This window comes from Pantherophis guttatus, chromosome 7, assembly GCF_059756535.1.
Source record: "Pantherophis guttatus breed Tessera chromosome 7, ASM5975653v1, whole genome shotgun sequence".
In the NCBI taxonomy this organism is placed as follows: domain Eukaryota; kingdom Metazoa; phylum Chordata; class Lepidosauria; order Squamata; family Colubridae; genus Pantherophis; species Pantherophis guttatus.
In genome coordinates, this window is record NC_142069.1 from 14,626,934 (window position 1) to 14,654,374 (window position 27,441).

The window sequence follows — 27,441 nt, forward strand, 5'->3', positions numbered from 1 at the left end:
GAAAGTTCACTCATCATCAGTAGAGAAAATAAGACATTTGAAAAGCAACAAAAAATATTTTCACTGGGATAGAAAACTAGAGCAAAAATCCGTACGAAAATATTTTTTCGTGAAATAAATAATCCTCTAGTGTGACAGCCAGGTGAAAAATTATTTTTCTTTTTAATAGATGTGAATGCTGATCAACAATAATGGCACTTAGACTTATATACTGCTTCACAGTGCTTTACAGGCCTCTCTAAGCGGTTTACAGAGTCAGCCTATTGCCCCCAACAATCTCGGTCCTCATTTTATTGAAAGATGGAAGCTGAGTCCACCTTGAGCCAGTGAGACTCGAACTGTCGAATTGCTGGCAGTCATCAGTTAGCAGAATTAACCTGCAGTACTGAATTCTAACCACTGTGCCACCACAGCTCCTCGATGCACATTGCAAATCTCACCTCTAAGGATTTAAGAACAACCTTGTTCAAAGAAATCAAAAGTCTCTCTTATTTTGTCTCCGGACATACAGATGCCCCCAGCAAGTGACCAAGATGACCAAAATGTCAATCCTTTTCAGTGATTCCTCCCCAAAAGCTGATATTCCCTGAAAAGAAAAAAAAGGGGGGGAACACTAGGTGGCTTTGAATAAAAGGGATAGGGATCCAAGAAATACCAACAAAATTTGAACCTAAGATCTGTTGGTCTTTGTTTCCCGTTAACTTGGAGGAAAGTCAAGTGACTGTCAACGAATAGAAGAAGGCAACAGAAGTAGAACCAAATTCAAGATGGCACAACCATTCAATGAAAGCCTTAATCTTGTTTACATGTGTCATGACACAAGTCAAAGGAGGTTGTTGCTTTGATCGCAAGGCTGTGTTTCCATCTTAAATTTTGTTGAATCCCACACCCTGGGAACACCTCTGAGCAAGATAAAGACCAGCAATTGGGACAATCAATGTCAGACCTATATTGCATTCTGCCAACACAACGATGGGTGGACATTAACTGAAGAGAGAAGAAAGGCCCTCACCACTCTAATAACCATCGCATTTGTTGTTGTCGTGACTCTATCTTTTAGCACCAAATTCCAGAGTTCAGTTACAAACATTATAAAAACTTTCTTATCTCTAATTTTTAGAAAAGCCCTTTTTTTTATTTTTTCTAAATCTCCCAGCATTCCACTTGGCTGATTATCCACAGGTTTCCTTTAGTTCCGTAAAAGGATATATTGTCCTCTTTGCCCATACTGTTCTATTATATACACTTTTCCCATCTTCCCCCCATCCTTATTTGGTTGTGTCTTCAACTTTTAATTTATACTACATTTTATCTCACCCTAAAATTCTCTGTATTTTCATCTCGCTTATTTCAGGGTGGATTTGATTTAAATCGAGTTGATTTAAATCACAATTTAAATCATGATTTAAATCACTAGTAAAAAGGCTTGATTTAAATCAACTCGATTTAAATCATATTTTTTAAAGAGCAACTGTCATCTCTACTACCTCTTTGACCCACTGTTGACTCACCGATAGTCCCAGTGTTGCAGAATATACAGCCTCCTGCTACATAACTAAGCTCCATTTCATGCTGAATAAACTAAATTATTTATGTATCTTAAATAGAAAACTATCTTACGATAGATTTTTACCCCAAAAGTTTTTTATTAAAATAAATCCGATTTAAATCAAAAAAATCCAATTTAAATTAAAAAATCTGATTTTTTTGATTTTTTTTTTAAAAAAATCATTGATTTTTATCCACCCTGGCTTATTTCGTAAATCCTGCAACATAGGCACGACTGCCAACTTTAATATGCATGGTGCAATATTAATGGTGAACTTAATCACTAAATGCCAGCCCATATTTAAGCAAAATGGCACCATTCACACACACACACACACACACACACACACACACAACTGAATGTTTATATAACAGCTGCCTAAATTTATGAACTAGGCATGTTTAGCCTGATGAAGAGAAGGCTCAGATATGATAGCAGTCTTCCAATAATTGAAGGGCTGTCATAGGGAAGAGAAGGTCAGTTTATTCTCCATAGCACCTGAGAGCAGGACAAGAAGCAATGGGTGGAAGCTTATCAGAGGGAGATTCAACCCTGAAATAAGGGAGGAATTTTCTGACAGTGAGAATAATTAATCAATGGAACAGCTAGCCTCCCAGAGTTGTTGGTGCTCCATTTCTGGAGGTTTTCAAGAAAAGATTGAACAACCATTTGTCCAAGATGGTATAAAGGCTCCTGTATTGGGCAGGAGGTTGGACCAGAAGACCTCCCAGGTCCCTTCCAGCCTTATGATTCTATGATTCAATGAGATTTAAATGAAGTTGGACAAATCTTAGGATATAAGCTGCATGCACATCCTGTTGTCTTTTATTCAGATCTCAAGAGCATCCTCAGAGCAGCTCCAGAGTGGACAAAGCTAAAATCACCAGCCTGCTTTGGAATAAGCCAAGGAAGAAGAGCAATGGAAACAGTAGGCACTTTGAGAAATGTACACCCACCATTCTGTTCTTTAGTATCTACTAACCCCTTGTAAAGTTCAGACCAATTTTAATGGCTTTAGAGACAAAATAGGTGCTTTAACCTTGCAAAGGCTTAAAGGCATCTATTTTATCCCTTAACTCCTGCCTAAAATCTTACCCACCCACCCTTGACCCTCTTCTTGTCCTTAGATAGCAATAAAATGGCTCTGGCCTGCAAAAAAAAACCAACCACTCCTACTCTAAGCATCCAACCTCTTACTTCAGTTTGGAGGAGGAGGAGGAGGAGGAGGAGGAGGAGGAGGAGGAGGAGGAGGAGGAGGAGTCATTCATCGCCTGCCCTATCAGGAGGCAAGGTGAGGTCACAGCCAAGAGATCCAGAATGAGAGCAGGATTTGAAGAATTACACTTTTTTAACTTCTTCAAGTACACCAGAGTTGATGTGAAGGAAAGATTTCTAAAAATACAATCAGAATGGAAGTGGGGAGATCTATTCCCCAAGCAGGAATTACTTTTGGGATGTCCCTGGAGCCCCTTGGAATTTCCAAAGGGCCAGAGGTGGGTTTCAGCAGGTTCTGACCAGTTCTGGAGAACCGGTAGTGGAAAGTTTGAGTAGTTCGGAGAACCCGTAAATACCACCTCTGACTGGCCCCGCCCCCATCTATTCTCTGCCTCCCGTGTCTCAGTTGATCGGGAAGAAATGGGGATTTTGCAGTAACCTTCCCCTGGATTGGGGAGGGAATGGAGATTTTACAGTATCCTTCCCCTGCCATGCCCACCGAGCCATGCCCACTAAACCATACCACGCCCACCAAGAACCGGTAGTAAAAATTTTTGAATCCCACCACTGCAAAGGGCCATTCACAAAACTAAGCTCTAGTGTATTGTGTGTGCATGTGTATATGTGCCTTTGAGACAGTTTTTGACTCCTGGTGACTGCCTGGATTAGTCCCTGAAGTTTTCTTGGCCAGGTTTTTCAGAAGTTGTTCGCCGTTGCCTCCTTCCTAGGGCTGGAAGTGACTAGCCCAAGGTCACCCAGCTGGCTTTGTGCCTAGGGATGGAGCTGGACTTTTGGTTTCTAGCCTGGTGCCTCAACCGCTACACTGAAGTGGCTCTTAAGCTCTTCCATTGGGAATTTATATTATAATTCGGTGTTCATATCAACCTGTAATTATCATTCATTTTAATACAAAGCAGAATTGTTAACACAACCGTAGATGAATTCAGCTGTGTACAAAATTGGCAGCTTGCTACAACTGCACAGCAAATAATGCTGTGGTATTAATCTTTGCTTGCTATAGGTCACCGTTGTTGTTTTTTTAAAGCATCATGCCATTGCAATGCAAGCTCTGTGCCTTTTCCCTGAGCAGTGCAGTGTCATCGGTATGACCAAAAGGAGCAGAGTTTGCGACGTAACTTTGGGACGCTGAACACTGAAGGGTGCTGCTGTTCCTAAGAGATGACTAACAATTGCTTTGCTTATTTTGCTTACTCTCTTCTGTATGATGGAGGATGATTCTGCATTCACTGGATTCTCCAGACGCGTTCCCACAATATATTAAACCTGGCTAGTTAAAAGCCTACCTGGATCTATATGCACAACACGCTTAAATCAGTGGTAGATTTTTTTTACTACTGGTTCTGTGGGCGTGGCTTGGTGGGCGTGGTGGGGCTTGGTGGGCATGGCTTGGTGGGCGTGGCAGGGTAAGGATACTGCAAAATCTCCATTCCCACCCCACTCCAGGGGAAGGATATTGCAAAATCTCCATTCCCTCCCCACTCCAGGGGAAGGATACTGCAAATTCCCCATTCCCTCCCCACTCCAGGGGAAGGATATTGCAAAATCTCCATTCCTACCCCACTCTGGGGCCAGCCAGAGGTGGTATTTGCCGGTTCTCCAATCTACTCAAAATTTCCGCTACCGGTTCTCCGAACTGCTCAAAATTTCCACTACCGGTTCTCTAGAACCTGTCAGAAACCTGCTGGATTTCACCCCTGGCTTAAATTAATTAGGTTTCTACTTGTTTAGGGTTTTTTGGGAGGGGTAGGGTGGCAGTAGTTCATTGTCCTGTGTGAACCAGGTTTACAGGTCAATATAATTCATCCATATAATTCTGGGTGAACCAATAAAAGAAAATGGATGAAGCCTGTAAACCAGGGGTGTCAAACTCACGTCGTCATGTTGTCGTCACGTGACGTAGCGTGACATTTTTCCCCTTCGCTAAATCAGGGGTAGGCATGGCCAGCGCATGACACATCCAGCCCATGGGCCACGAGTTATACGACCAGCAAACCAATTTTGCTGGTCGTATAACCATAGACTTTTGTGCCAGCTTATCTGTGTTTACTTCTCAGTTGCAACAGATGCTTTGAAATATTGACTGGGAATGCTACAATGATCTATAATGAGTTTGGTTAGTTTGTGATTCAGTTGATGGGAAAAATTCAGTCACATTCTTAAATGTTAAGTGAACCAAGCCCCCACATTTATGGTTTCCTTAAACATTGCATATTATGTGAGCACCTCAATTGAGTTTTATTCACCCAGATTTAGAGTTAAGCATTATGGATGAACTCAACCATGAGTCAGTCATCTGAATCTCCCAAATCAGATTACTCCAGCTTCTACTATGAGCAGATAAGTGAGCTATCTGAAGGAGAAAAGGGTGAGGTGGCATTTTGGTAGCTGTGAATATTGTGCAAGCTGAATCAGATCATTCAGGAGCCAAGTCAAATCAGTCTACCTTTATCAATCCAAATGAATGCCTGACAGTTAAGTAACAATCATTATTTTGCACTCAACTAATTTAATTGGGGATTATACAGGCTGCAGATTCATTTATCCAGATTTATTTAATGCAGTCTTAAAACCATGTCTTTTGTTTGAGGAAATCTTTGGCCTATGCACATTTTGTTTCCTTGCACATTCTCACATTATGAATCATGCCATACAATCCAGAGGTTTTAAAAAAAAAAAAAACTGAAAGAGATCTGTCTGGATCCTTTTGTGCATGGATTACATTATTTCTGTATGTCTAAGGCATAGCCCAGCTTTATAGTTATATTTTATTCAACAATGGCAACAAAAGCAACAACAAGCAGTTTTAACACATCCCCAACTATAATCATATTGTAGATTTAGCTAGAAAACTACATTCTTTTTCATCCTTTTACAAAAGGCAGAAATAATTTTAGAGCACTTCAAAGAGAACAGAGGCAGCCTGCTGCCCTGAAGATATTTCAGGGGTAGCGAAGCCAACAAAATGTAGTTCTTTGATCAATATATCATCAGTTATTACGCAGTGCTGGCGTTTGGTTTATAATTTGCTCCCTTATTTACCTAGAGAGATTAAGCAACATCCAAATTTCGCGCTGATGAAAGCAACTTCTGCACTACACTGCATCCATTAAGCAGCCAAGGAATTTAAAAGAGGAAGAAGAGGGGGGAGGGAGTTTATTCTATGACGGTGACATGCTTTGGTAGCTATACAAGTTATGGTGAATTTTGCAACCAAAGCATCCCAAGGAGGGACGTCAGATAAAACTGTAGCATTCGTGCACGAGTGGCTGACATGTCGCAACCTATTCCGCCTCTTCAAAGCCAACTTCCAACTTTAAAAAAAAAAGAAAAGAAAGAAAGAAAGAAAGAAAGAAAGAAAGAAAGAAAGAAAGAGGAAGGAAGGAAGGAAGGAAGGAAGGAAGGAAGGAAGGAAAGAAAGAAAGAAAGAAAGAAAGAAAGAAAGAAAGAAAGAAAGAAAGAAAGAAAGAAAGAAAGAAAGAACCCCCCCCCCCGCAGCTTCAATATAAGTCAGCAAACTCACTTGGAAAGACTTGATAAATTTGTCCTACAGACCGCTCCGCTGATCATGCCTGGAACAGAGGAATGGGAAGATCCTCCCTTGCTCGTTGACAGCTTCCGAGACAGAGAAGCAGCTGAAGTGGGCTAGAGAATTGGGAAGAGCTAACCAAAATATTTATTTTGCCTCCAGGCAGCTGAAGAAAGAATGGGCCAATTGTCTTCTCGCCACCCTGCTTTGCAAAGTCCTCTGGACTGATCCTTTGGGTAGGATTGCAGTAGGTCAATCTACTGTCTCTCGATCCTGAATACTCCACCTCCTCCTCCACCCACATACATCCTCAGCAGTAAGATCATATGATCCCAAACCCCCACTCCCACCCCACACTACCTTTACTGTATTCTCTCTAATAGGGCCCCGTTTGCAATACTCAAAAGCCCCATCCTCTCGCAAGGGCAGAGACGGACCAGCCGAAGTTTTTCATTCTACTTTTGTCCTAATGTCACAAGTAAACAGATCTAGGCTGGATTCAGTTCAGTTTCATTGCAACGAGCAACGGGCAGCTGGAATGTGCAACTCGATACAAAGGTGTTTGTTTACCTACAAAAAGAAATAGCTTACAGCAAGAGAAGGCAGCCCACGTGTAGCAAGAACTATATTTCAGAGCAGCAGGCTGTCTGGAGAGTTGTTTTTTTTTAAAAAAGCACTTAAAAGATTCATGGATTCATTATTCTCCAAAGCATCTGAAGGCAGGACAAGAAGCAATGGATGGAAACTAAGCAAAAAGAGAGCCAACCTTGAAATAAGGAGGAATTTCCTGACGTGAGAACAATTAATAGAATTCTTTATTGGCCAAGTGTGATTGGACACACAAGGAATTTGTCTTTGGTGTATAGGCTCTCAGTGTACATAAGGAGAATAAAATATATTCAACGAGAATAAAAAGATGCAACACTTAGTGATAGTCAAGGTTACTAATAAGCTATCAAATCGTACTAGGAAAGAAATAAAAACAATATAAATTGAAAGATATAAGCAACGTGGTTATAGTAATAAGTGGGAAGAGATAGATACTAGTAAGGAAGAGAAGAAGAATAGTAATATAGACTTAGTAAATTATTTGACAGTGTTGTGGGAATTAGTTGGTAAACAGAGTGATGGCTTTCGGGAAAAAACTGTCCTTGTGTCTAGTTGTTCTGGTGTGCAGTGTCCTATACCTGTAGCGTTGTTTTGAGGGTAGAAGTTGAAACAATTTATGTCCAGGATGCGAGGGGTCTGTAGCAGAGGTGGGTTTCAGCAGGTTCTGACCAGTTCTGGAGAACCGGTAGCGGAAATTTTGAGTAGCTCAGAGAACCACCTCTGACTGGCCCCAACCCCATCTGTTCTCTGCCTCCCGAGTCCCAGCTGATTGGGAGGAAATGGGGATTTTGCAGTAACCTTCCCCTGGATTGGGGAAGGAATGGGGATTTTACAGTATCCTTCCCCTGCCATGCCCACCAAGCCACGCCACACCCACCAAGCTATGCCCACAGAACCGGTAGTAAAAAAATTTGAAACCCACCCAATGCTTTCCATTGAGGACCTGTATACTGCACGAGTTAAAAACAGGGCTGTAGATATTTTCACAGCCCTGTTTTTAACTCGTGCAGTATACAGGTCCTCAATGGAAGGCATTGAATCAGTGGAAGACTTGCCTCCAGAAGTTGTAGATGCTCCAACACTGGAGGTTTTTAAGAAGACATTGGACAACCATTTGACTGAAATGGGGTAGGGTTTCCTGCTTGAGGAGGGGGTTGGACTAGAAGATCTCCAAGGTACCTTCCAACTCTGTTATTCTGACTGTTTCATGGGCCATGATTGCATTTATGAAACACATCAATTTCTGTGATTGGGATTCTTAAAAAAAAAAAAAGGAAATTATGAAGCCAGAAGATTGAGAAATGCAAGTCAGATATGTCCTCTGACCCTATCAATTGTGATACGTGCTCCTGATATCACAAATGAATAGAGATGCCTACCTACATTGAATTGAATGTATGTGATAGTCAGATGGTAGATGCTCTCAAAGATGATACTGTATCATCTAATAAGGAGCAAGGAAGGTCTTAAATCCTATATTTATTCCCTGAAACATCAGTCAAAGATGATAATACCAAGCATTGTTGTTGTTAGTTGCGAAGTCGTGTCCGACCCATCGCAACCCCATGGACAATGTTCCTCCAGGCCTTCCTGTCCTCTACCATCCCCCGGAGACAATTTAAGCTCACGCCAACTGCTTCAGTGACTCCATCCAGCCACCTCATTCTCTGTCACCCCCTTCTTCTTTTGCCCTCAATCTTTCCCAGCATTAGGCTCTTCTCCAGTGAGTCCTTCCTTCTCATTAGGTGGCCAAAGTATTTGAGTTTCATCTTCAGGATCTGGCCTTCTAAAGAGCAGTCAGGGTTGATCTCCTAATACCAAGCATATATTTTCACTATTCCAATGGGTTTGAATGAATGAGAAGAATCACACTAATCCATCAAGGATTCTAAAACAAACAGCACATTGACATGTCTACCTGGAATTCACTTTACACACATCTGGACATGTTATTTATCTGTGTACAAATCTTTTCATGCTGCTTACTTACTAGATTCTGGCTTAAAACCATGGCATAGAAAAGAACCGGTAGTAAAAATTCTGACTGGCCCAGCCCCCATCTTTTCTCTGTCTCCTGAGTCCCAGCTGATCAGGAGGAAATGGGGATTTTGCAGTAACCTTCCCCTGGATTGGGGAAGGAATGGAGATTCTACAGTATCCTTCCCCTGGAGTGTGGTGGGAATGGAGATTTTACAGTATCCTTCCCATGCCACACCCACCAAGCCACGCCACGCCCACCAAGCCACACCCACAGAACCGGTAGTAAAAAAATTTGAAACCCACCACTGGTTCAGAAGGTCCCTGTACCAACCTCAGTTTTGCTTACTGAGCTTCAGTCTGAGATGTTCTTCCTCTTTTTTTAAAAAAATATTTTTTTATTAAACATATTTCACCACATTTCCACTCTTTACAGCGTTCCAATATCGGTGTCACTCATATTTACATAGTTTCCATTTTTATAGATTGCTATTCTATACATTCTATAATTATTTAATTATATAGATTTAATTATATTGTAATTCTTTATTTATATACATACATAATGCCTTTTACCTTTAACTTCTTGTAATATTTACAAAAATATATACAATATTTCCCCATTTTAATATGACTCTTAAGTAATCTTTATGTATGGACTTTATATTTATTTTCTAGCCAATTGTACCATGTATTCCAAATTTTATAATATTCTGTTTCTTCTCTATCTTTTAGTCCTATGGTTAAGATGTCCTTTCCCATCCAGTTCTCCATTGCCCATAAGCACGAGGCCAAGTCTTCTACCATATTATGAGCTTGACTTTGGGTACACTTGTAAAACTGGTTATCATCAACATATTGACGAATCTTGATCTGAAAATTAACAGATGGCCTTCCACAAATGTACCAATATTGAAAGTAATGGGGAGACTGCCCCACACTGGAGTATTTAAAGGGCCCAACCTCTCCCCACACTAATGCTAACTGGAATTTCCTACTTCGGGAGACACAGGCCCACTGCAAAATTCTGCCTCCAATCTCCAACTCAGTATTATGACTCTGACTCATGCACTTTAAAATTAATCTAATGAGCCAGTTCTGTCTTTTACAAAATTTCTTCTTGTAAGAAATGGAAATTATTTGGTGCACAACTTCACAAAGCAGTTCTATGTTTTATGACCCAAGAACAGTTCAAGCCCTAAAAAGACAAAGATCCAAAATGAATCACAGTACATATCTGAAATGAGGGAGGTCTTACCAGAGAAAATTGTCTCTCTAAAACTAAACACTGTTTTAAAAACAAGACCTTGTTTGATTACGCCATTCTTCTAACAAAGCAGTTTAATTTTTCCAGCAATACAGAAAAATGACACTGAAGGTTTGGAGAACACAGAATCAAATATACAAAATCATTTTTAGAAATGATTGGCCAATTTCAAAGACTCCAGGTCCCCTATTCACCTTTTTCCCCCCCGTCTAATATATCCCTTCTCAGAAAACACCACTTATTTGTCAAAAGCTCCACAAGACTATTGGTATCCTGCAGGAAAAAGAAATGTGTTTGTTGTTAAAAATCCACCATAATGACATTAACATCTGTTCGTTGTTTAAAAAATAATATTAACTCTTCACTGCCCAGAAAAGCCAGGGCTGCCACGAGGAACTTGCATTTTGTTACAGAACTAGAAATCTGTACTTTTGAGTCTCTGCTGCCCACCAGATGTCTTCAGGGTGTATCTTGCAGAATTTGCAGCCAGCATTGTAAATGGAGAAGGCTGCTTTACACTCACATAAAATTGACTGGAACAGGAAATACTTTATAGCTGTCTTCTTGAACCTTGAATAAGTAGGATCCCGGATCTGCGCACCTTCCGCCGCGCGCTTAAGACTTTTCTATTTTATCAAGCTGGCCTGGCCTAAATCTTCCCCCTTTTTAAATGTGGAAATTTTAAATTTTTAAATTTTAAATTCGTCTTATTTATAGGGGTATGGGTAAGGCGTTTTAAATTGGGGAGCCATTTTAGATTTAATTCTGTTTTAAACGTATTTTAATTGTTTATATTGTATGTTTTTTAATTTTGGCTGTTCACCGCCCCGAGTCCTTCGGGAGAGGGGGCGATATAAAAATCTAATAAATAAATAAAATAAATAAAAACCTGTCTCCTTCCAGATGTGTATCTCCCATAATTCCTAGATAACATCCTTCCTACATTTTTCTGGAAACTGTAGTCTAACTGTATCAAGAGACCACCAGGTCTGAAAAACGTATGATGTCTTGATGCCTAACTTAGCCTTCACAAAGATGGACCTTAAAAATTGCCTTTATGGGAAATTTTCTGGGGCACCAAGAAGAATCAGTTCTGAGGCATCTGTTTGTTTAAGTAAACAGAGGAAGGAAATAGTATTATCTTTAAGATGATATTAGTGCACAAAACAATCAAATTAGGATTTCATCTCCAGTTCAATCTAATTTTATTCAATGGGTCAAAACTAAGTTCTTTAAATTCTCTTTAAATGCCAAAATTTGGTGAATGCCAATATTTCTATAGCTGTCAGGCCCAAAGAACCAAGAATGATAGAATTATTTCACAATAGTTTATTGTTGCTCGCCTATAGACAGGAATCTTGCCAGACTAAAGTACCTATATGCAAAAATATTAGATACAGCTTGTGAACTGCTGGTGGGGGGGAGAGTGGCTTCGCTCTCTTCCTGCATACCAAAGATTTCAAGCGATGTTGCCTCTTTGCTCTCTGGGAAAGAGCCCCTCCCCACCGCGACTCTGGATTACATTCTACCATATCAGCATATGAATCTCCCTATTGTTTCAGGTTATTTGAAGAGAATGGTCCTCATGTGCCTCTTCAGCAGGTCAAAGTAGTCATAGCAACTACAGAAAGGACATTTTATTTATGGTGGTATCAAACCACTGAACAATCCCTCTGGAGCAAGGTTGTACACCCACTGAAGGCCGAAATGATGACTACCTTAAAGCCTATGAGGCAGGGGTGAAATCCAGCAGGTTCTGACAGGTTCTGGAGAACCTGTAGCGGAAATAATTTGAGTAGTTCGGGGAACCGGCAAATACCACCTCTGGCTGGCCCCAGAGTGGGGTGGGAATGGGGATTTTGCAATATCCTTCCCCCAGGAGTGGGGAGGGAATGGGGATTTTGCAGTATCCTTCCCCTGGAGTGGGGTGGGAATGGGAATTTTGCGGTATCCTTCCCTGGAGTGGGGTGGGAATGGAGTTTTTGCAGTATCCTTCCCCTGCCACACCCATCAAGCCACACCACGCCCACCAAGCCACGCCCACAGAACCGGTAGTAAAAAAATTTGGATTTCACCACTGCTATGAGGGCATGAAGCCCCAGGCTGCCCCTTGCCCCTCTACTTCAGCAGAACTGATCACACAGCGCTCCAAGAGGAATTGTGTGGACAAGGGGAAAGCCAAGTTGTTACTGGTTCTCGTGAGTCAGCCATTCCTCTCTACCACTGCTCCAGGGATGGTATTCACTTACTTTCCTTACCGGTTCACAAATGTGAGCGTGCGCTTCTGCGCATGCACACGGCCTCAAAAACATGTCTAAATAGGATGGCATAGAGCCAAGGCAGACCCACCCATAATTTTCGCTACCGGTTCAGGCGAACCGGTCCAAACCGGCTGAATATCACCTCTGCACTGCTCCATATTGGTCAGCAACTTCCCCTCCCTTCCCTTCCTGTTGGGGAAGCAGATCCACAAAAGGTAAAGTTCATAAAAAAATTGGTGAAGCTTTGATAACATGATAACACTGCTGCAACTGCCATCTTGGCATCTTTGACCATACCCTACAGGCATCTCTAGGTCTGCCCCGACTAACTTTCTCCTGCCAGAGTCATGTAGAGAGAGGGTCTGGTAAGTTTGCCTTGAAGCCCAGAGAGTTGTATCCCCAGATCCTTTGTTTTTCCTTCCACCAGATCCTACGTCTGACTACCAAAGTTTTTTAGATTTTTTTTTATTTGATACATCTGCTTTTACATATTATATTACTCTTGTTTAGAGTCTTCTTTTAAAGGGTTTTAAACTTTATAAGCTGCTTTGGATGATTTTCATTGCAAGCAGTGGTGGGATTCAGCCGGTTTGGACCGGTTCAGCGAACCGGTTGTTAAATTGCTGGCTGGCCTGCCCCTTCCCACCCCGCCCCTTCCAGGAGTCCCCACACGCCCCATTTTTGCTCCCAGAAGGTTGCAGGGAGGCCTACTAGGGCCAAAACGGGGCACAGGGGGATGCGGCGTGAGCCCCCTGCCGCCTGTTTTTGCTCCCAGGAGGCTGCAGGGAGGCCTATTAGGCCCAAAATGGGGTGCGGGGGGGTGTCGTTTATGTTCCCAGGGGCATGCAGGAGGCATGCTGCTGCATGCCCACCATGGCCATGCCCACCCAGCCGGTCATTAGGGCAGAGATCCGGTTGTTAAATTATTTGAATCCCACCACTGATTGCAAGGGCAGCTTAAAATACTGAGGCATAAGCAAGTTCTTCATCTTGTGAAGAGTGAACTTCTGTCAGAACTGCAAATAAGTACTGTGTTAAAATAATTTCCATTTGAATTATTATATACCCATTACTTCTAAAAACCTCTGCTTTCTCCCAAAACATGCAACCACCAAAAAAAAACCCCTCTGGTGGATGACTCTTAGCCCATTTCTCTAGCAAGCTCTAAAGCAGAGTATTCCTCATACTTCACTTTGTTATGTTCATTATAATCACAAGCTAACAAGATATGATATCAATTCCTTCTCTCTGCTGCAAATCAAAGCCTGATGAGAAAACCGTATTTCTGCAAGTAACTTCTCAGTCAAGAATGCAGGAAGTGATACAAAAAAAAAACAAAAAAAAAAAAACAGCAAGAAAGGGAAACGATATTTTTATCAAGGTGATAGAAAGAAAGATGACCTCTATGAAAGGTTTCCTGGGTTGTTTGACTACTATGGAAGTTGACAAATGTATACCAAGTATTGCACAATGGAATCCCTATAATCCTTCGGATTAAATTACTCTTCCAGGGTTTCATAACTAAAGGAGAAAATGCTGAGATTTAAACCTGTGTTTATAAAACTTCTCCATAATCCTCTTTCAACCTTAAAAAAAAAAACCATTTATAGGCGTCAGGCACATTTTGTAACAAATCTATTTAAAATATATTGTACTTTTTGGAATATGACGCACCTTTTTCAACCCTAAAAGAGGGTGGAATTTTGGTGTGTCTTATACACCGAATACAGCCATTTTTGGCCTCCCAAAACCCTGCCCTGCGTGTCCCTTTTGCAAAAAAAGGGCCTGTTTTTTGCATAAATGGGACGTGCAGACCGTTTGGGAGGCCTGCAGAGTGCTCCTGAGGGCTGGGGAGGGCAAAAACGCAACACATGGGCTGTGGGAGCTTGGGAGGCCAAAAACAGGCCCGTTTTTCCCCAGCCCCCAGGAACACTCTGCAGGCCTCCGAAAACCCTCTGCGTGTCCAGTTTTTGGCCTCCCAAACCCCCCATGTGTCGTGTTTTTGCCCTCCCCAGCCCCCAGGAACACTCTTCAGGCCTCCAAACCCCTCTGTGCATTCCGATTTTGTGAAAAACAGGATACACAGAGGGTTTGGGAGGCCTGCATTCAAAATATCATGTCCTGTCTCCATTGACACGCATGTCATGGATTAACCATCAATGCTGAAAATCTATGGGCAATAAATAAACATTAGCATTATTCCCCTCTAGTGGAAATGCAGTTATGATCTGAAGCAGGTTACCCAGGATGAAAAATACGGGCTACTGTTTCTCAGGGGTAAGGTAAAGGTTCCCCCGCACATGCGTGCTAGTCATTTCCGGCTCTAGGGGGCAGTGCTCAATTCCGTTTCTAAGCCAAAGAGCCAGCGCTGTCCGAAGACGTCTCCGTGGTCATGTGGCCGGCATGACTCAACGCCGAAGGCGCACAGAGCGCTGTTACCTTCCCACCAAAGTGGTCCCTATTTTTCTACTTACATTTTTTACGTGCTTTTGAATGGCTAGGTTGGCAGAAGCTGGGACAAGTAACAGGAGCACACCCTGTTACGCGGCACTAGGGATAGGAATGGACAACTCTGTCCTCTACCATTCTGAGGGGTAGGAATGGACAACTCTGTCCTCTACCATTTACCAGGAAGACAATTTCCACCTGATCTTTCCTCCTAAAGTAGTGTTCCCATCTAAAGTAGTGTTCCTGACTTTGGCTGCACCAACAGTGTTGTCCAAGTCTTACAGTGCTCAATTTCATGATAGGCTTCCATTCCAGTGGTGGGTTGCCCCCGGTTTGGACTGGTTCTATAGAACCGGTAGTAAAACCGGTGGGAGGCCAGGGATGGGTTCCATTTACCTTTACTACCGGTTCGCAGCGCATGCGCAGAAGCGTTTTGATGACGTCGGGGTCAGTGGGCAGAGCCTCCCACCAGTTTTACTACTGGTTCTATAGAACCGGTGCGAACTGGGGGCAACCCATCACTGTGGGAGGCTCCACCCACTGACTCTGATGTCATCAGAAGCTTCTACGCAGAAGCAAGGCGCATGCGCAAGTGAAGCAAGCGTGTGCGCGTGATCCCGTTGTGAACCGGTAGTAAAGGTAAGTAGAACCAACCGCTGCTCCATTCCAATTAGCAATTGCATGGTGTGACAGGAACAGCACCTCCTAAGGATTACCATCCTCCACAATCCTCCACATCTACAAGATACCGATACTTTTGTCTTTAGATCTTCATTTTTTTTTAATTTATTTTTTTTATTTGATTTATATGCCGCCCTTCTCCGGAGACTCAGGGCGGCTTACAGTGCATTAAGCAATAGCCTTCATACTTTTGTATATTTTATACAAAGTGAGCTTATTGCCCCCATAAACTGGGTCCTCAATTTACCTACCTTAGAAAGGATGGAAGGCTGAGTCAACCTTGAGCCTGGCAAGATTTACCATTCCATTTCACAATGGAATGGTAAAATAGCAGGGTTTTTTTCCAGAGTTTATGTTCAAATGGTGAAAGTTCTTTCCCATTCACTTTTTTCCCTGCAAGTTCATTGATGAGACTTCATCATTTCCTTTCCATTTTTTTCTTTTTTTTAACTCAAGTGACATTGACAAGAACCCCTACCCATTTCCTGCCTTAGCCCAAGCTAGGGGAAGAATGATAAAATTGCATTTCCTTTCTTTTTTTTTCTTACCAATATACTGGTGGAGGCATCAAAATCATGCATGAGGAGAAGTCAACAGGGGGCAGCTTATACCAAAGGTCCAATCAATAGAAAGCACAAATCCTCTAAAAAAAAAAATCATCCACAAGAAAAAAAAAAGATATTGGTGGTTGCTTTTCTAACACAGATGCAGGACGGGAAGAAGTAGGGAATTTGGCGATGTGGTAACCGCTGTCCAGTCAGAGTAACAGGTAGCACCATGGCCAAAATGGATGAAGGGCTGAAATCAAGCTGATTTCCACGCAGTAGTCAAGCAGCTTAATGTTGCACTGTACAAAAGCTCCTAGATCAGTATTTCTAGCTTCAGCAACTTTAAGATATGTGGACTTCAAATCCTAGAATTCTTCAACTCCCAGCGTTTTGGCTGGGGAATTTGGGAATTGAAGTCCACAAATCTTAAAAGGTTGGAAACATTGCCCTAAGAACTGGCTTTAAAAACAGCTCAACAGGATGTGCCTTTCTTTGGCCCCAAACAATCTCTAGTAAAGTAATGGAAAGCACTTTAAGCATCCAGTTTTCAAGTGAGGAATCTAGACGGCATACTAGAAGTTTTTTTGCTTCCCCAAAAGCATATTCAACGGTTTGGAGCAGGGGTGTCAAACTCAAAGCCTGAGGACCAGATCTGGCTGCTTAGATTTGGCCTGCAGGATCACCCCGGAAACAGCAAAGGACTGGCCCGCGGTACTTCTGCCACCGAAAACGGAGCTCGGCAGCAGTGAAATGCACTTACCTTCGCTACCGGTTTGGAAATGTGAGTGTGCACAGAGGATCAAAAACGGGACGTAATGACGTCCCGGCAGGTGGGCAGAACCTCCCGCCGCCAGCCCTACTGGTTCGCGTGAACCAGATAGATCCAGCTGGATTTCACTGCTGGAGCTCTGGAGGACTGCCTGCAGCCTTCCTGAGCTCTGTTTTCACTGGCAGAGGGTTGCAGGAGGCTGTCCCAGCCGAAAACAGAGATTGGGAGCCCATTTTCACTGGCAGAGTGTTTGGGCCACCATAGGTGCCCCCAACATGAGTGACATCAAGCTGGCCACACCCACCATGACCACGCCCCCTGCAGCTCCCTCCCCTCCCCGAGGTCAAACACAATCCTGATGCGGCCCTCAATGAAATCGAGTTTCACACCCCTGGTTTGGAGGAACAACATTGGAAGATGCTTCTAGGAAGAAAAGTGTCATGATTTTTTTGCTCAGCTGCTTGTCAATAGTTTCAGACAGGTGTCAGATGAGGCAGCCTGAAGTAAGCCAGAACTAAAAACTTGCCAGGAGGCAAGTCAAAGGGTTAGACAAAAATAATAAAGAATTATCAAGTTTAGGCCCCAGAACATGTTGCTATTTAAACAAGACTCAATTGGAATTGAAAACTAAAGATACAGCAGATAGATGGACTTGTCTTAGGCCTGAATTTAGAAACTATCCACTCTGTATGCCTCCAGCCATATAATCTTCAAGGGACATGCATGATTGCTCTGATCATCCTGAAGGTGCTTTTTCAAAAGGCAACTGGACTTCCTTTGTTTTTCCTTGAAGGCATTTCGCTTCTCATCCAAGAAGCTTCTTCAGTTCTGACTGAATCTTGGAGAATATAAGTATTTATATTCCTTGCAGTCATTCTCCACCATTCAGTCAGAACTGAAGAAGCTTCTTGGATGAGAAGTAAAATGGCTTCAAGGAAAAACAAAGTTACCTTTTGAAAAAGCACCTTTGGGAGAACCATGATCTGGATCAAGGGTCTCCAACCTTAGCAATTTTAAGATTTGTGGACTTCAACTCCCAGAATTCCTCAGCCAGGAAAGGTCTAGGAAAGCAAAGCTGGCTGAGGAATTCTGGGAGTTGAAGTCCACAAGTCTTAAAGTGGCCAAGGTTAGAGACCCCTGATCTGGATGACTGGGAACCTTCATAGATCTGATGCTCTGATATTTCTCTCTTAAGGCAAATCCCTTCCCCTTTCCCATATTCACAAAAGAGTTTGAAGCCAACTTGAAGTCATCTTCACTCTTGTCAAACCATTGAAACACTACAATAAAAAGGTAGCTTATTTGGCAATAGCACGTATGTGGTTTGCCACTGCTTTCCTCCAAGGAATATTTTTCAAGTTCCCAATTAGCCTATGGCTCGGGATTCTCTAGTGATTTCTTATCCAACTTTTAAATGGTCCAATCTTCTTCTGCTTTTTGGGGTTTGCCAAAATTGGCTAAGGGCTGCTATCTATTGAGGCTAGTTAACAAAAGGAGAGACATAATGCAACTAGACTTCCATTTCTTGAGTTCTGCAGATTCTGGAGTAACAATACTCCCACATTCTTTTTTTTTTTTTATTTTTTTATTTTTTCAAACATAAACATAAAATATATCTTTCAAGAACGAAGTCTCGATCCGGTCATAGATAGGTACAACCGCTTACATTTCTTTAACAAGCTCCATTCACGATTTCCCATTACATCTTTTAAAATTAGAAAACAGAACATAAATTTTTTTAACATAAATTCTAACATCTTAATCTAAACCATTCTATTATATGATACTCCCACATTCTAAGCAGCAATAAACGATGCCTCCATTTTTTTTTCAGTATATTTGTGCTCACTTGCAAAAAAAAAAAAAAGAATCCCAGTGGATGGTATGAGAGGAAACTCCTGGCTGCAAAGATACTATTCCTCTTTTGCGTTTAAAGCTTCTTGCAAGCTAGGTTAGCAAAATGATATCATGCCAAACTTTTTGGAAAGTACCACTTTCCCCGATATCTGTAATTATGACTACATATCACTACAATAGCTGGAACTGGGGAGGGAGGGAGGGAGGGAGGGAGGGAGGGAGGGAGGGAGGGAGGGAGGAAGGAAGGAAGGAAGGAAGGAAGGAAGGAAGGAAGGAAGGAAGGAAGGAAGGAAGGATGGATTACCCAGAATTGGTCATTGATTATGGGAAGATGAGAGTGAAAGGGACATACATTCTGCTAAAGAGATGTTCCCTGAGGAGGCGCTCAGGGTGACCAACCAGGGTGATAAACCTCTGGTGACTAACCAGATTGGAACCTGCAACATTATCCTGGAATATGTATATTCACCTGCATTCAATAGAGACTAATGTTTACCAGAGTCTAGAAAACAGGTAAGATAACCAATGAAAACATAGTTGCCCACAGAATCTATGAAACTTGAGCACCGCAAGGGAAGAACACTGCCTTTTTGTGACTTCAAGACGCAGGGGCCGGATTCGGCCCGCGGGGTGCTTAGATCTGGCCTGTAGGGCCGCCCTGGAAACAGCAAAGGACTGGCACGCAATGCCTCTGCCAGCGAAAATGGAGCTCAGGAGCTCCGTTTTCGCTGGCAGAGGGTTGCAGGAGGCTGTCGCAGCAGAAAATGGAGCTCGGGAGCCTGTTTTCGCTGGCAGAGCACTCGGGCCACGACAGGCGCCCCCGACCCGAGTAACGTCGAGCTGGCCCATGTTCACCCTGGCCCCCCGAGGTCAAACACAACCCTGATGCTGCCCTCAATGAAATCAAGTTTGACACCCCTGCTATAGCTGAACTAATTCATCTCAGTTGGTATGAGAGGATTGTCAGACTTCATACAAGGCATGACTAGAAATCTTAAATCTCTCTTCTCCAGAAACTCAAACCTTCATTCATTCATGGATCAAACAACAACAACAGCCTCAACACACCTGGATAAGTTGCCTTTAACCCAATCGAAAATCGGAGCCGACTAAAGAAACGTGTTAGTCAGAAGCGACCCAGCAATAAACCCCAGTTAATAGAAGCAATCATTCAATCTTGGTTTCACATTATAACAGCTGCAGAACTAAAAGACTTGGTTCACTCCATGGGAAGACGTTGTAAGGCCATAATTCATGATAAAGGTTACCCAACTAAGTATTAACTGACACGGTGATCATTTTTGTATAACTCGTTTTTTCCGTGTTTCACTTTTTTTCTTTATTGTAACTTTTTATTCTTGATGACTTTTTGTTCTCCTTATGTACACTGAGAGCATTCTATTGTTAGAATATGCAATATAATATAATAAAGACTTTTTCCCATTTTTCTATCAGTCATTCCTTATCTATCTATCTATCTATCTATGGGTCAAACAACAACAAAAGCCTCAACACACCTGGATTATACATACATACATATACATACAAATACACACACACACACACACACACACACACACACACATATACATACATAAATACGTATGTATGTATGTATTTCTCTTTAGCCAGGTTCTTCCTACGTAAACCAAGATTTTTATGCAGCCCTAGTTCAGTGAAATCCCAATCCACTAGTACAATATATATATATTTGTTTTCTTTCCTTTTCATAGGCTTTATGTGTATTTCTCTTTAGCCAGGTTCTTCCTTCTCCTCCTGCCTTTTTGAATCCATGAGATTTTTCCCAACCTTGAAACTCGGGGACATCTGTTCAGTGTTTACATAATGATACTGTCTGGGCTAAAAATTGTTGCTTCCAATTTTGCTGGCTTCAGTTTTAAATCACACAATTGAAAAGCGATTTCTGGAGCATAGTTCTGCATAGAACTATGTGAAAATGCCCTTATCATACCAACAAACCAACCAGATGCTCTATTCCCATTTACAGATGGATCCCAGCCTGTCCTGTTTTTCCATCAGGTCAAAGTATTTTCATTTGTAAAATCTTTCCCTCTGATGGTATTTGGGAGTGCTATTTTTATTCCTTTGGTGGAATACTTTTGTAATGCTGCTATTATGGAAATGATCTTAAAATATGTATTTCTAGAGCAGCATTTCTTAACCTTGGCAATTTGAAGATGTGTGGACTTCAACTCCCAGAATTCCACAGTTTTACCAGCTGGAGAATTCTGGGAGTTGAAGTCCACACATCTTCAAATTGCCGAAGTTGAGAAACACTGCTCTAGAGTATGTATTTAAACACGTATGTAATTCTACTCCTTCATTCGATCGGACTGCGAACAATATTTTTTGCATTTATTTAAGGCTATTTTAATAAGATTTCATGACCAATTAGGTAAAGATTTTTTTATCTCCCATATTGCACAGAAATTCATTTTGTAAGCCCTGCAAAACAAATCAGAGTTCTTCTTGTAAATATAAAGAAATCATACAAGAAATGACAAGTTTTGAAGCCACAAGTACAGGTGGCTGAATCTTCAGGCTGGATTGAGCCATAACAACAGAAGCATGAAAACAGCCGGAATGGTCCTCTTTTGTCTCTTGCCCATAATCTATTTTGATATGTAACATATGATACATCAACATGGTACCATTTGCAAGGGTTCCTAACTTCACATCACTTGAATCCAGAACCTGAATGGCTAAAACAGAATCCCCATCCTAGCACTCTCAAAATAAGTTATGCAGCTGGGAGCTGTAATGCAATATAATTGGAGGTTAGCTTGGTGTAATATGCCTTAGGACAACGTCTCAATCACAGCCACTTTAAAATGTGTGGACTTCAACTCCCAGCATGCTAGCTGGGGAATTCTGGGAGTTGAAGTCTTTTGTTGTTAGTTGTGAAATTGTGTCCGACCCATCGCGATCCCACGGACAATGTTCCTCCAGGCCTTCCTGTCCTCTACCATCCTCTGGAGTCCATTTAAGCTCACGCCTACTGCTTCAGTGATTCCACCCAGCCATCTCATTATTCTCTGCCGTCCCATTCTTCTTTTGCCCTCAATCGTTCCCAGCATTAGGCTCTTCTCCAGTGAGTCCTTCCTTCTCATTAGGTGGCCAAAGGATTTGAGATTCATTTTCAGGATCTGGCCTTCTAAAGAGCAGTCAGGGTTGATCTCCTCTAGGACTGACAGGTTTGATCGCCTTGCAGTCCAAGGCGAGGAAGACTCGCAGGAGTCTTCTCCAGCATCATAGTTCAAAGGCCTCGATTCTTTGGCGCTCAGCCTTTCTTATGGTCCAACTTTCACAGCCATACATTGCAACTGGAAAAACCATAGCCTTGACTATAATTGCTGAGATTAAGAACACTGCCTTAAACCACCAGATGTCAGGCATGAAAGACCAGGTCCACACATGAAGATCCAGTTAAGCTAATTTATTGCTAAACAGGCTACGCATAGGAATCTTCTCAACTAAGGGTTAGCACCTGCTTTTTTTGCTCTTGTGTCAGAAGCACCAAGAAGCTTCTGGGTTGAAGGGATTAGCCAGTAACATCACTGTTACCCTGGGGACACCCAATTAGAGGCTCCTTTCATGTCCCTGGCAGGAGCTGGAGGGAAGGACGGGAGCTCAACCCTGCCCAATTATAGCTGTAAGATCTTGAATGTAGGCTACCTGTCCTCCTGCCCAGTGTCCCAACTACTTGAGCCTCTGTGTTGTGGCCCCGCCCTCTGAGCCTGTCCCATCGGAGGAAGAAAGCTCCGAGCATGAGGAAGAGGAGTCAGCCAGGCCTCCCTCTCCAGGCCCCTCCCCTCTGGCACTGTCTCAGGAGCCGGCCGAGGGAGAGGAGATTAGCCGGGAGACAGGTGTCTCGGATGAGAGTGAGGGAGAGATGTCATTCCTGGATGCACGCCTCCGAAGGCGTGATAAACGATTGCAGCAGCTCAGGAGGCGTGCTAGGGATTAGAACTGAGTCACTGGACCACACCCCAGAGACTATATAATAGAGGGTGGTGGCCAGTGATCCCTGTGACGAACAAAAGTAAACCTTGGATAGTCACTAAAGCCTCGTCCGAAACTGCTGAGAGGAATATTATTCTGTTGGACTCTTGTACGCTGAGTATATTATCTTTCTGTCTCTGTGGAAATAAAAGCACTTGGCAGACGGTGTGTATATCGCTGCCAAGTTGGAGATAAAGACCTGGGTGTGTGCCAAGTGCTTCCTTAACCCTCGGCTGGCTGTGTTTGTGTGTGTGTGTGGACGGGGACAGATCACTCTGTGCTTCTAGCACCTGCTTGTAGTTAGATAATGTTCCATGGAATTCAAGGGGAGTGGGGTGACTTAACGTAGCTCACTTATGACTACATAGAGATTCTAGGCTGATACCTCTTCTCACTCCCTCCACAGTCTCTGTGATTCCTTCCCCTACACGAGATTAAGACTGGGGCTATAAATTCCTGCTTGGTGATGAGGTTTGCCAGTTGACATTTTTCTCTCATAGCCCAGTCTAGGAGGAAAAATAAAATGGGAGTAGATCATATGCCTTGCCTTGAGCTCCTTGGAGGAAGAGTGGGCTAGAAACCAATGAATTGCATTCGATGTTATTTGAAATTATGAAGGAGCAAAGAATGAGACATTGCATTGATGGTTTTGGCGACAGTCATATGTCTGCCATAACATCCAGTTCTTGGCTGAGCAACTAGCTAAAGTATCCAGCTGCCAGCCTATGTATGTCTGAAACAGAGCTACAGGAAGGACTCCAATATAAATACCATGGGCTATTTGAATGGGTTCATTTGTCTGTTTTTCTTACAAAGTTCTCAAAAAGCAAAAATATACCACCAGGGAAAGAGGCTTCTAATATGCAATGCGGGTGGAGCTCTTTCTTCTGAAGGCATGCCATTTCTATGAAGACGTTTTCAATTTTGAGCGAAAGGAGATGATGAGAATGGAACAAAAAGTAGAATGAAATCTTCTTAATCACGCCAGTGAGAATCCAGTCTTCTTTTGTTGAACTGGATGACCAAATAGATCCTCAACCTTTTGCAAAATCCACAGCGAGGCCATCAAAAAAACATGTTGATAGATACCATCAAACAAGATACTGCTTTAAACTTAGAAATTAATTAAACAATGTGGTAAAACATCAGGAATATACAGAGAGCTAATCTCTAAAGACTCTGAAAGATGGATGTGACCTAAAGATGAAAGGGGGGGGGAGAGGGAGAAAAAAATAATCCCCTGACTCCTAAAATTCACTGAAAAGGGTATTTGGATGCCTAAAAGGAGCAGCATACCAGATGAAGTGTGGCTCTGCGGTACGCTGCAGGAAATTACACCACAGTCAAATAGCACAAGCACAGCCCATTCTGCCTTAGCCACAGAGCCTTAGAAAAAGCTGGTTAAGGATCAAATATGAGTTCCAGAGAATTTTAGATCTTTCTTAACTTTAAGACATGGATAATCAATTTCAGACCTCACCTCACACTATAAGCAGGCCTGCCCACAATTGTATTTTTCAGAATTCCATAACACTGTTCTCATATCGAACATGCATATACAAATTATAGCCCTGCGGTCGTTTGGTTTGGAGCCAGCTTAGTATAGGGCAGGGGTGTCAAACTCACGGCGTCACATGACGTATTGTGACTTTTTTCCCCTTCCCTAAACTGGGCGTGGGGGTGGCCAGCGCGTCACGCATCTGGCCCACGGACTGCAAGTTTGACCCCCCTGGTATAGAGGTAAAGGTGCTGATCTAGAAAGCAGGAGACTAGGCAGGGAAGCTAGATGAGTGACTTTGGGCCTGTCCCTCTCTCTCAGCCCAATATTATTAATAATTAGAGACAGAAGGGCTAATTCTGACTGCACAAGACCAAACCAGTGGTGAAATGTAAAATTTGTTACTACCGGTTCTGTGGGCATGGCTTGGTGGTAGGGGTAATGTGACTGAGTAGGCGTGGCCAACTTTTTTTTTTTTACTTTTAAAAGCATTTATTTATTTATTTATTTATTTAAAACAATACATCAAAAAAAAAGAAATAGTCAAACAAATGATCGCAACAGGAACTTTGCATGATATTTACACTTTCTACGGTATGTAGGCTTCAGTCAGATTTAACATATATTAAACATAATCCTGGTTATACTTGACTTTTTGGGCGTCTGTTGTTCAACCAAATGTACCATTTGTCCCAACATTGGAAATATACGGAGTCCTTTTGATCTCTCAATGCTTTAGTCAGTCTGTCGGCTTCCGCATATCTTAAGAGGTTGTAGAAAAAATGCTTTTAAAAGCCTCTGACGATCCCAGCTGAGCCGCACGATCATCAGAGGCTTTTTTGTTTACTTTTAAAAGCATTTTTTCTACAACCTCTTTGGCCGAAAAAATGCTTTTAAAAGTTAAAAAAAAGCCTCTGATGATCGCACGGCTCAGCTGGGCATGGGGGGGGGGCCCAGGGATTTTTGCTACCGGTTCTCTGAACCACCCGGCATCACTACCGGATCCGGCAATCCAGTCTGAACTGGGAGCATTTCACCCTGGACCAAACCTTAAGAACAAATACATAATAAGCCAGAATTGAGAACACGGTAACAGACAGCAAATACCACCTTTGCAAAGTAGTTGAAGAAACAATGGACCACCTAGTTTGCTGCTGCAAGAAGATCGCACAGACTGACCATAAACAACAGCATGACAAAGTAGCAACAATAGTGCATTGGAATATCTGCAAATAATACCATTTGCCTGCAAGCAAGATCTATTGGGACCACCCAATAGATAAAAATAATATAAAACGAAGAAGCTAAATTGCTCTGGGGCTTTAGAATTCAAACAGACAGGCATCTATCACATAGTACCCCAGACTTAAAACAATTGTCGATAAGAAATGCAAAAAAAAAAAAAGGTCTGGATGGTGGATTTTGCAGTATCTGGAGAGAAGAGAAAGAACTGGAGAAAATCACAAAGCCCAAAGAACCACCAACAGAAATAGAATGACTGTGACAAAAGAAAACAAAGATAGTACCAATCATAATAGGAGCCTTGGATGCAATCTCAAAACATCTGGGCACCACTTGAACACCATCGACATTGATATAATCACCATCAGTCAATTGCAAAAGGCAGTTTTACCTGGAACAGCTTACATCCTAAGATGATACCTTTAACATCATCAAACAACAACATCTGCCTATCCCAGGTCCTTGGAAAAGGACTCAATAAGTGGTTAAAATGCCAAATCCAACCTAAACATCTGGCTGACTGCAACCAACCATAATAATAATTCCAAAAAGCTGCTTTGCAGCTCACAAGCATGCAAATGGAAAACCTGTTTGCATCTCTTTAAAGCAAGCAGCTGTTTTTATCCCTGGGATGGTGCAACTGGCACGAGATCCCAGGAAAACAATGGCTGGCTTAAAGACTATATCCCCCATGCTTTTTGGAACTGAATCTGAATTGCACAGCTCTTATCATAAAAAGCATACAGTAAGGGACAATAGGCAGAAATTATGCATATTTGAGTAAATTACACAAAAATACCCAAGTTTACCCTGGAAAAAAAATCCATGAAAAAAGTGCAACACAAAAGAAAAATAAATATAAAAATGGGTAATGTTAGTAAATATACACAAATGCATATGCAACAATTTGCTCTTTGGTTTCATCGCAAGCTTCTAAATATCAGGTTCCAAAGAGAACATATTTCTTGCCTACCAATACAGAATTTCATTTTAAAAACAAATCCTAGCTAATGGGATAAGTAAAATAATTAGGATATCATAGAATCGCCGAGTCTACTCCCACCAACATGGACAGGACAAGCCACTAGTATATAAAATGAGGGCAAACCCTACACCCTTACTGGCACTGGTGATATTACCTAGTTTGGTAATGAAACATCTGCAAGCTCAGAGAGCACCAAGAACCTCATGGTTTAACCCTGAGCTACAAATATTCTATCAGATTAGGACATGGGTCCTCAAACTACGGCCCGTGGGCTGCGTGCAGCCCGCCAAAGCCATTAATCCGGCCCACGCAGGACCACGAGGCTGCCTGCCCACATCTCCCCACCCACCCTTCGGCCAAGTGCAGGACTTACCTTTGCTAGCCTCACAGGCTGGAACTGAAAGGTAAGACCGACAATTTTGGCCTGCAGAGACATTCTGGAGGCAGAGGAGGTAAAAAACGGGGTGCACAGATGTCCCAGGAGGCCAAAAACCGGGCAAAAACAGCCCGTTGTGCCCAAAGAGCAGGCCATTTTTGCCTGTTTTTGGTCTGCAGAATGTTGCTGGAGGCGGGGGAGGTGAAAAACGGGGCGCACTGATGTGCCAGGAGGCCAAAAATGGGCAAAAATTGCATGTTTTTCACCTCCCCTACCTCCAGTAGATAGATAAAGAGAGGGGAGAGAGAGAGAGAGAGAGAGAGAGACAGAAAGAGAGAGAGAAGAGAGACAGAGATTTCTCAAGCTCCCTGGGGCTGAGAAGGATTGCTGCAAAACTTGAGTTTTCTGAAGTGGACCACTAGACTCCTAAACAACTGAAAAATTATCTAGTAAAAAGAAAAGTCTACCAAAAGAGCAGCATGCAAACGAAAGCAAATAAAACACCCCCAGGAGCAAAACAAATTAAAGTTTAATTTGTGCACATTGTTTAATGGACTGTTAAATTGGGCACACCCACCTAGTCACATGA

The 27,441-nt window shown here is 42.4% G+C and overlaps 1 protein-coding gene across 18 annotated transcripts in view; it reads right to left on the minus strand.

Moving 5' to 3' along the window:
* CALD1 (caldesmon 1) overlaps window positions 1-27,441 on the minus strand; it is a 231,040-nt gene that overhangs the window by 57,741 nt on the left and 145,858 nt on the right. For 3 of the 18 annotated variants that reach the window (XM_087873066.1, XM_087873065.1, XM_034403509.3), the window contains exon 1: window positions 6,306-6,635. The exons of 13 other annotated variants lie outside the window; for them this stretch is intronic. In XM_087873066.1, coding sequence (XP_087729192.1) covers window positions 6,306-6,352 — 47 coding nt within the window. In that variant the 5' untranslated portion in view covers window positions 6,353-6,635. Of the gene's footprint in view, window positions 1-6,305; window positions 6,796-27,441 lie in introns of those variants that run through there. 2 more of the 18 variants (XM_087873074.1, XM_087873073.1) reach the window with 2 other exon arrangements.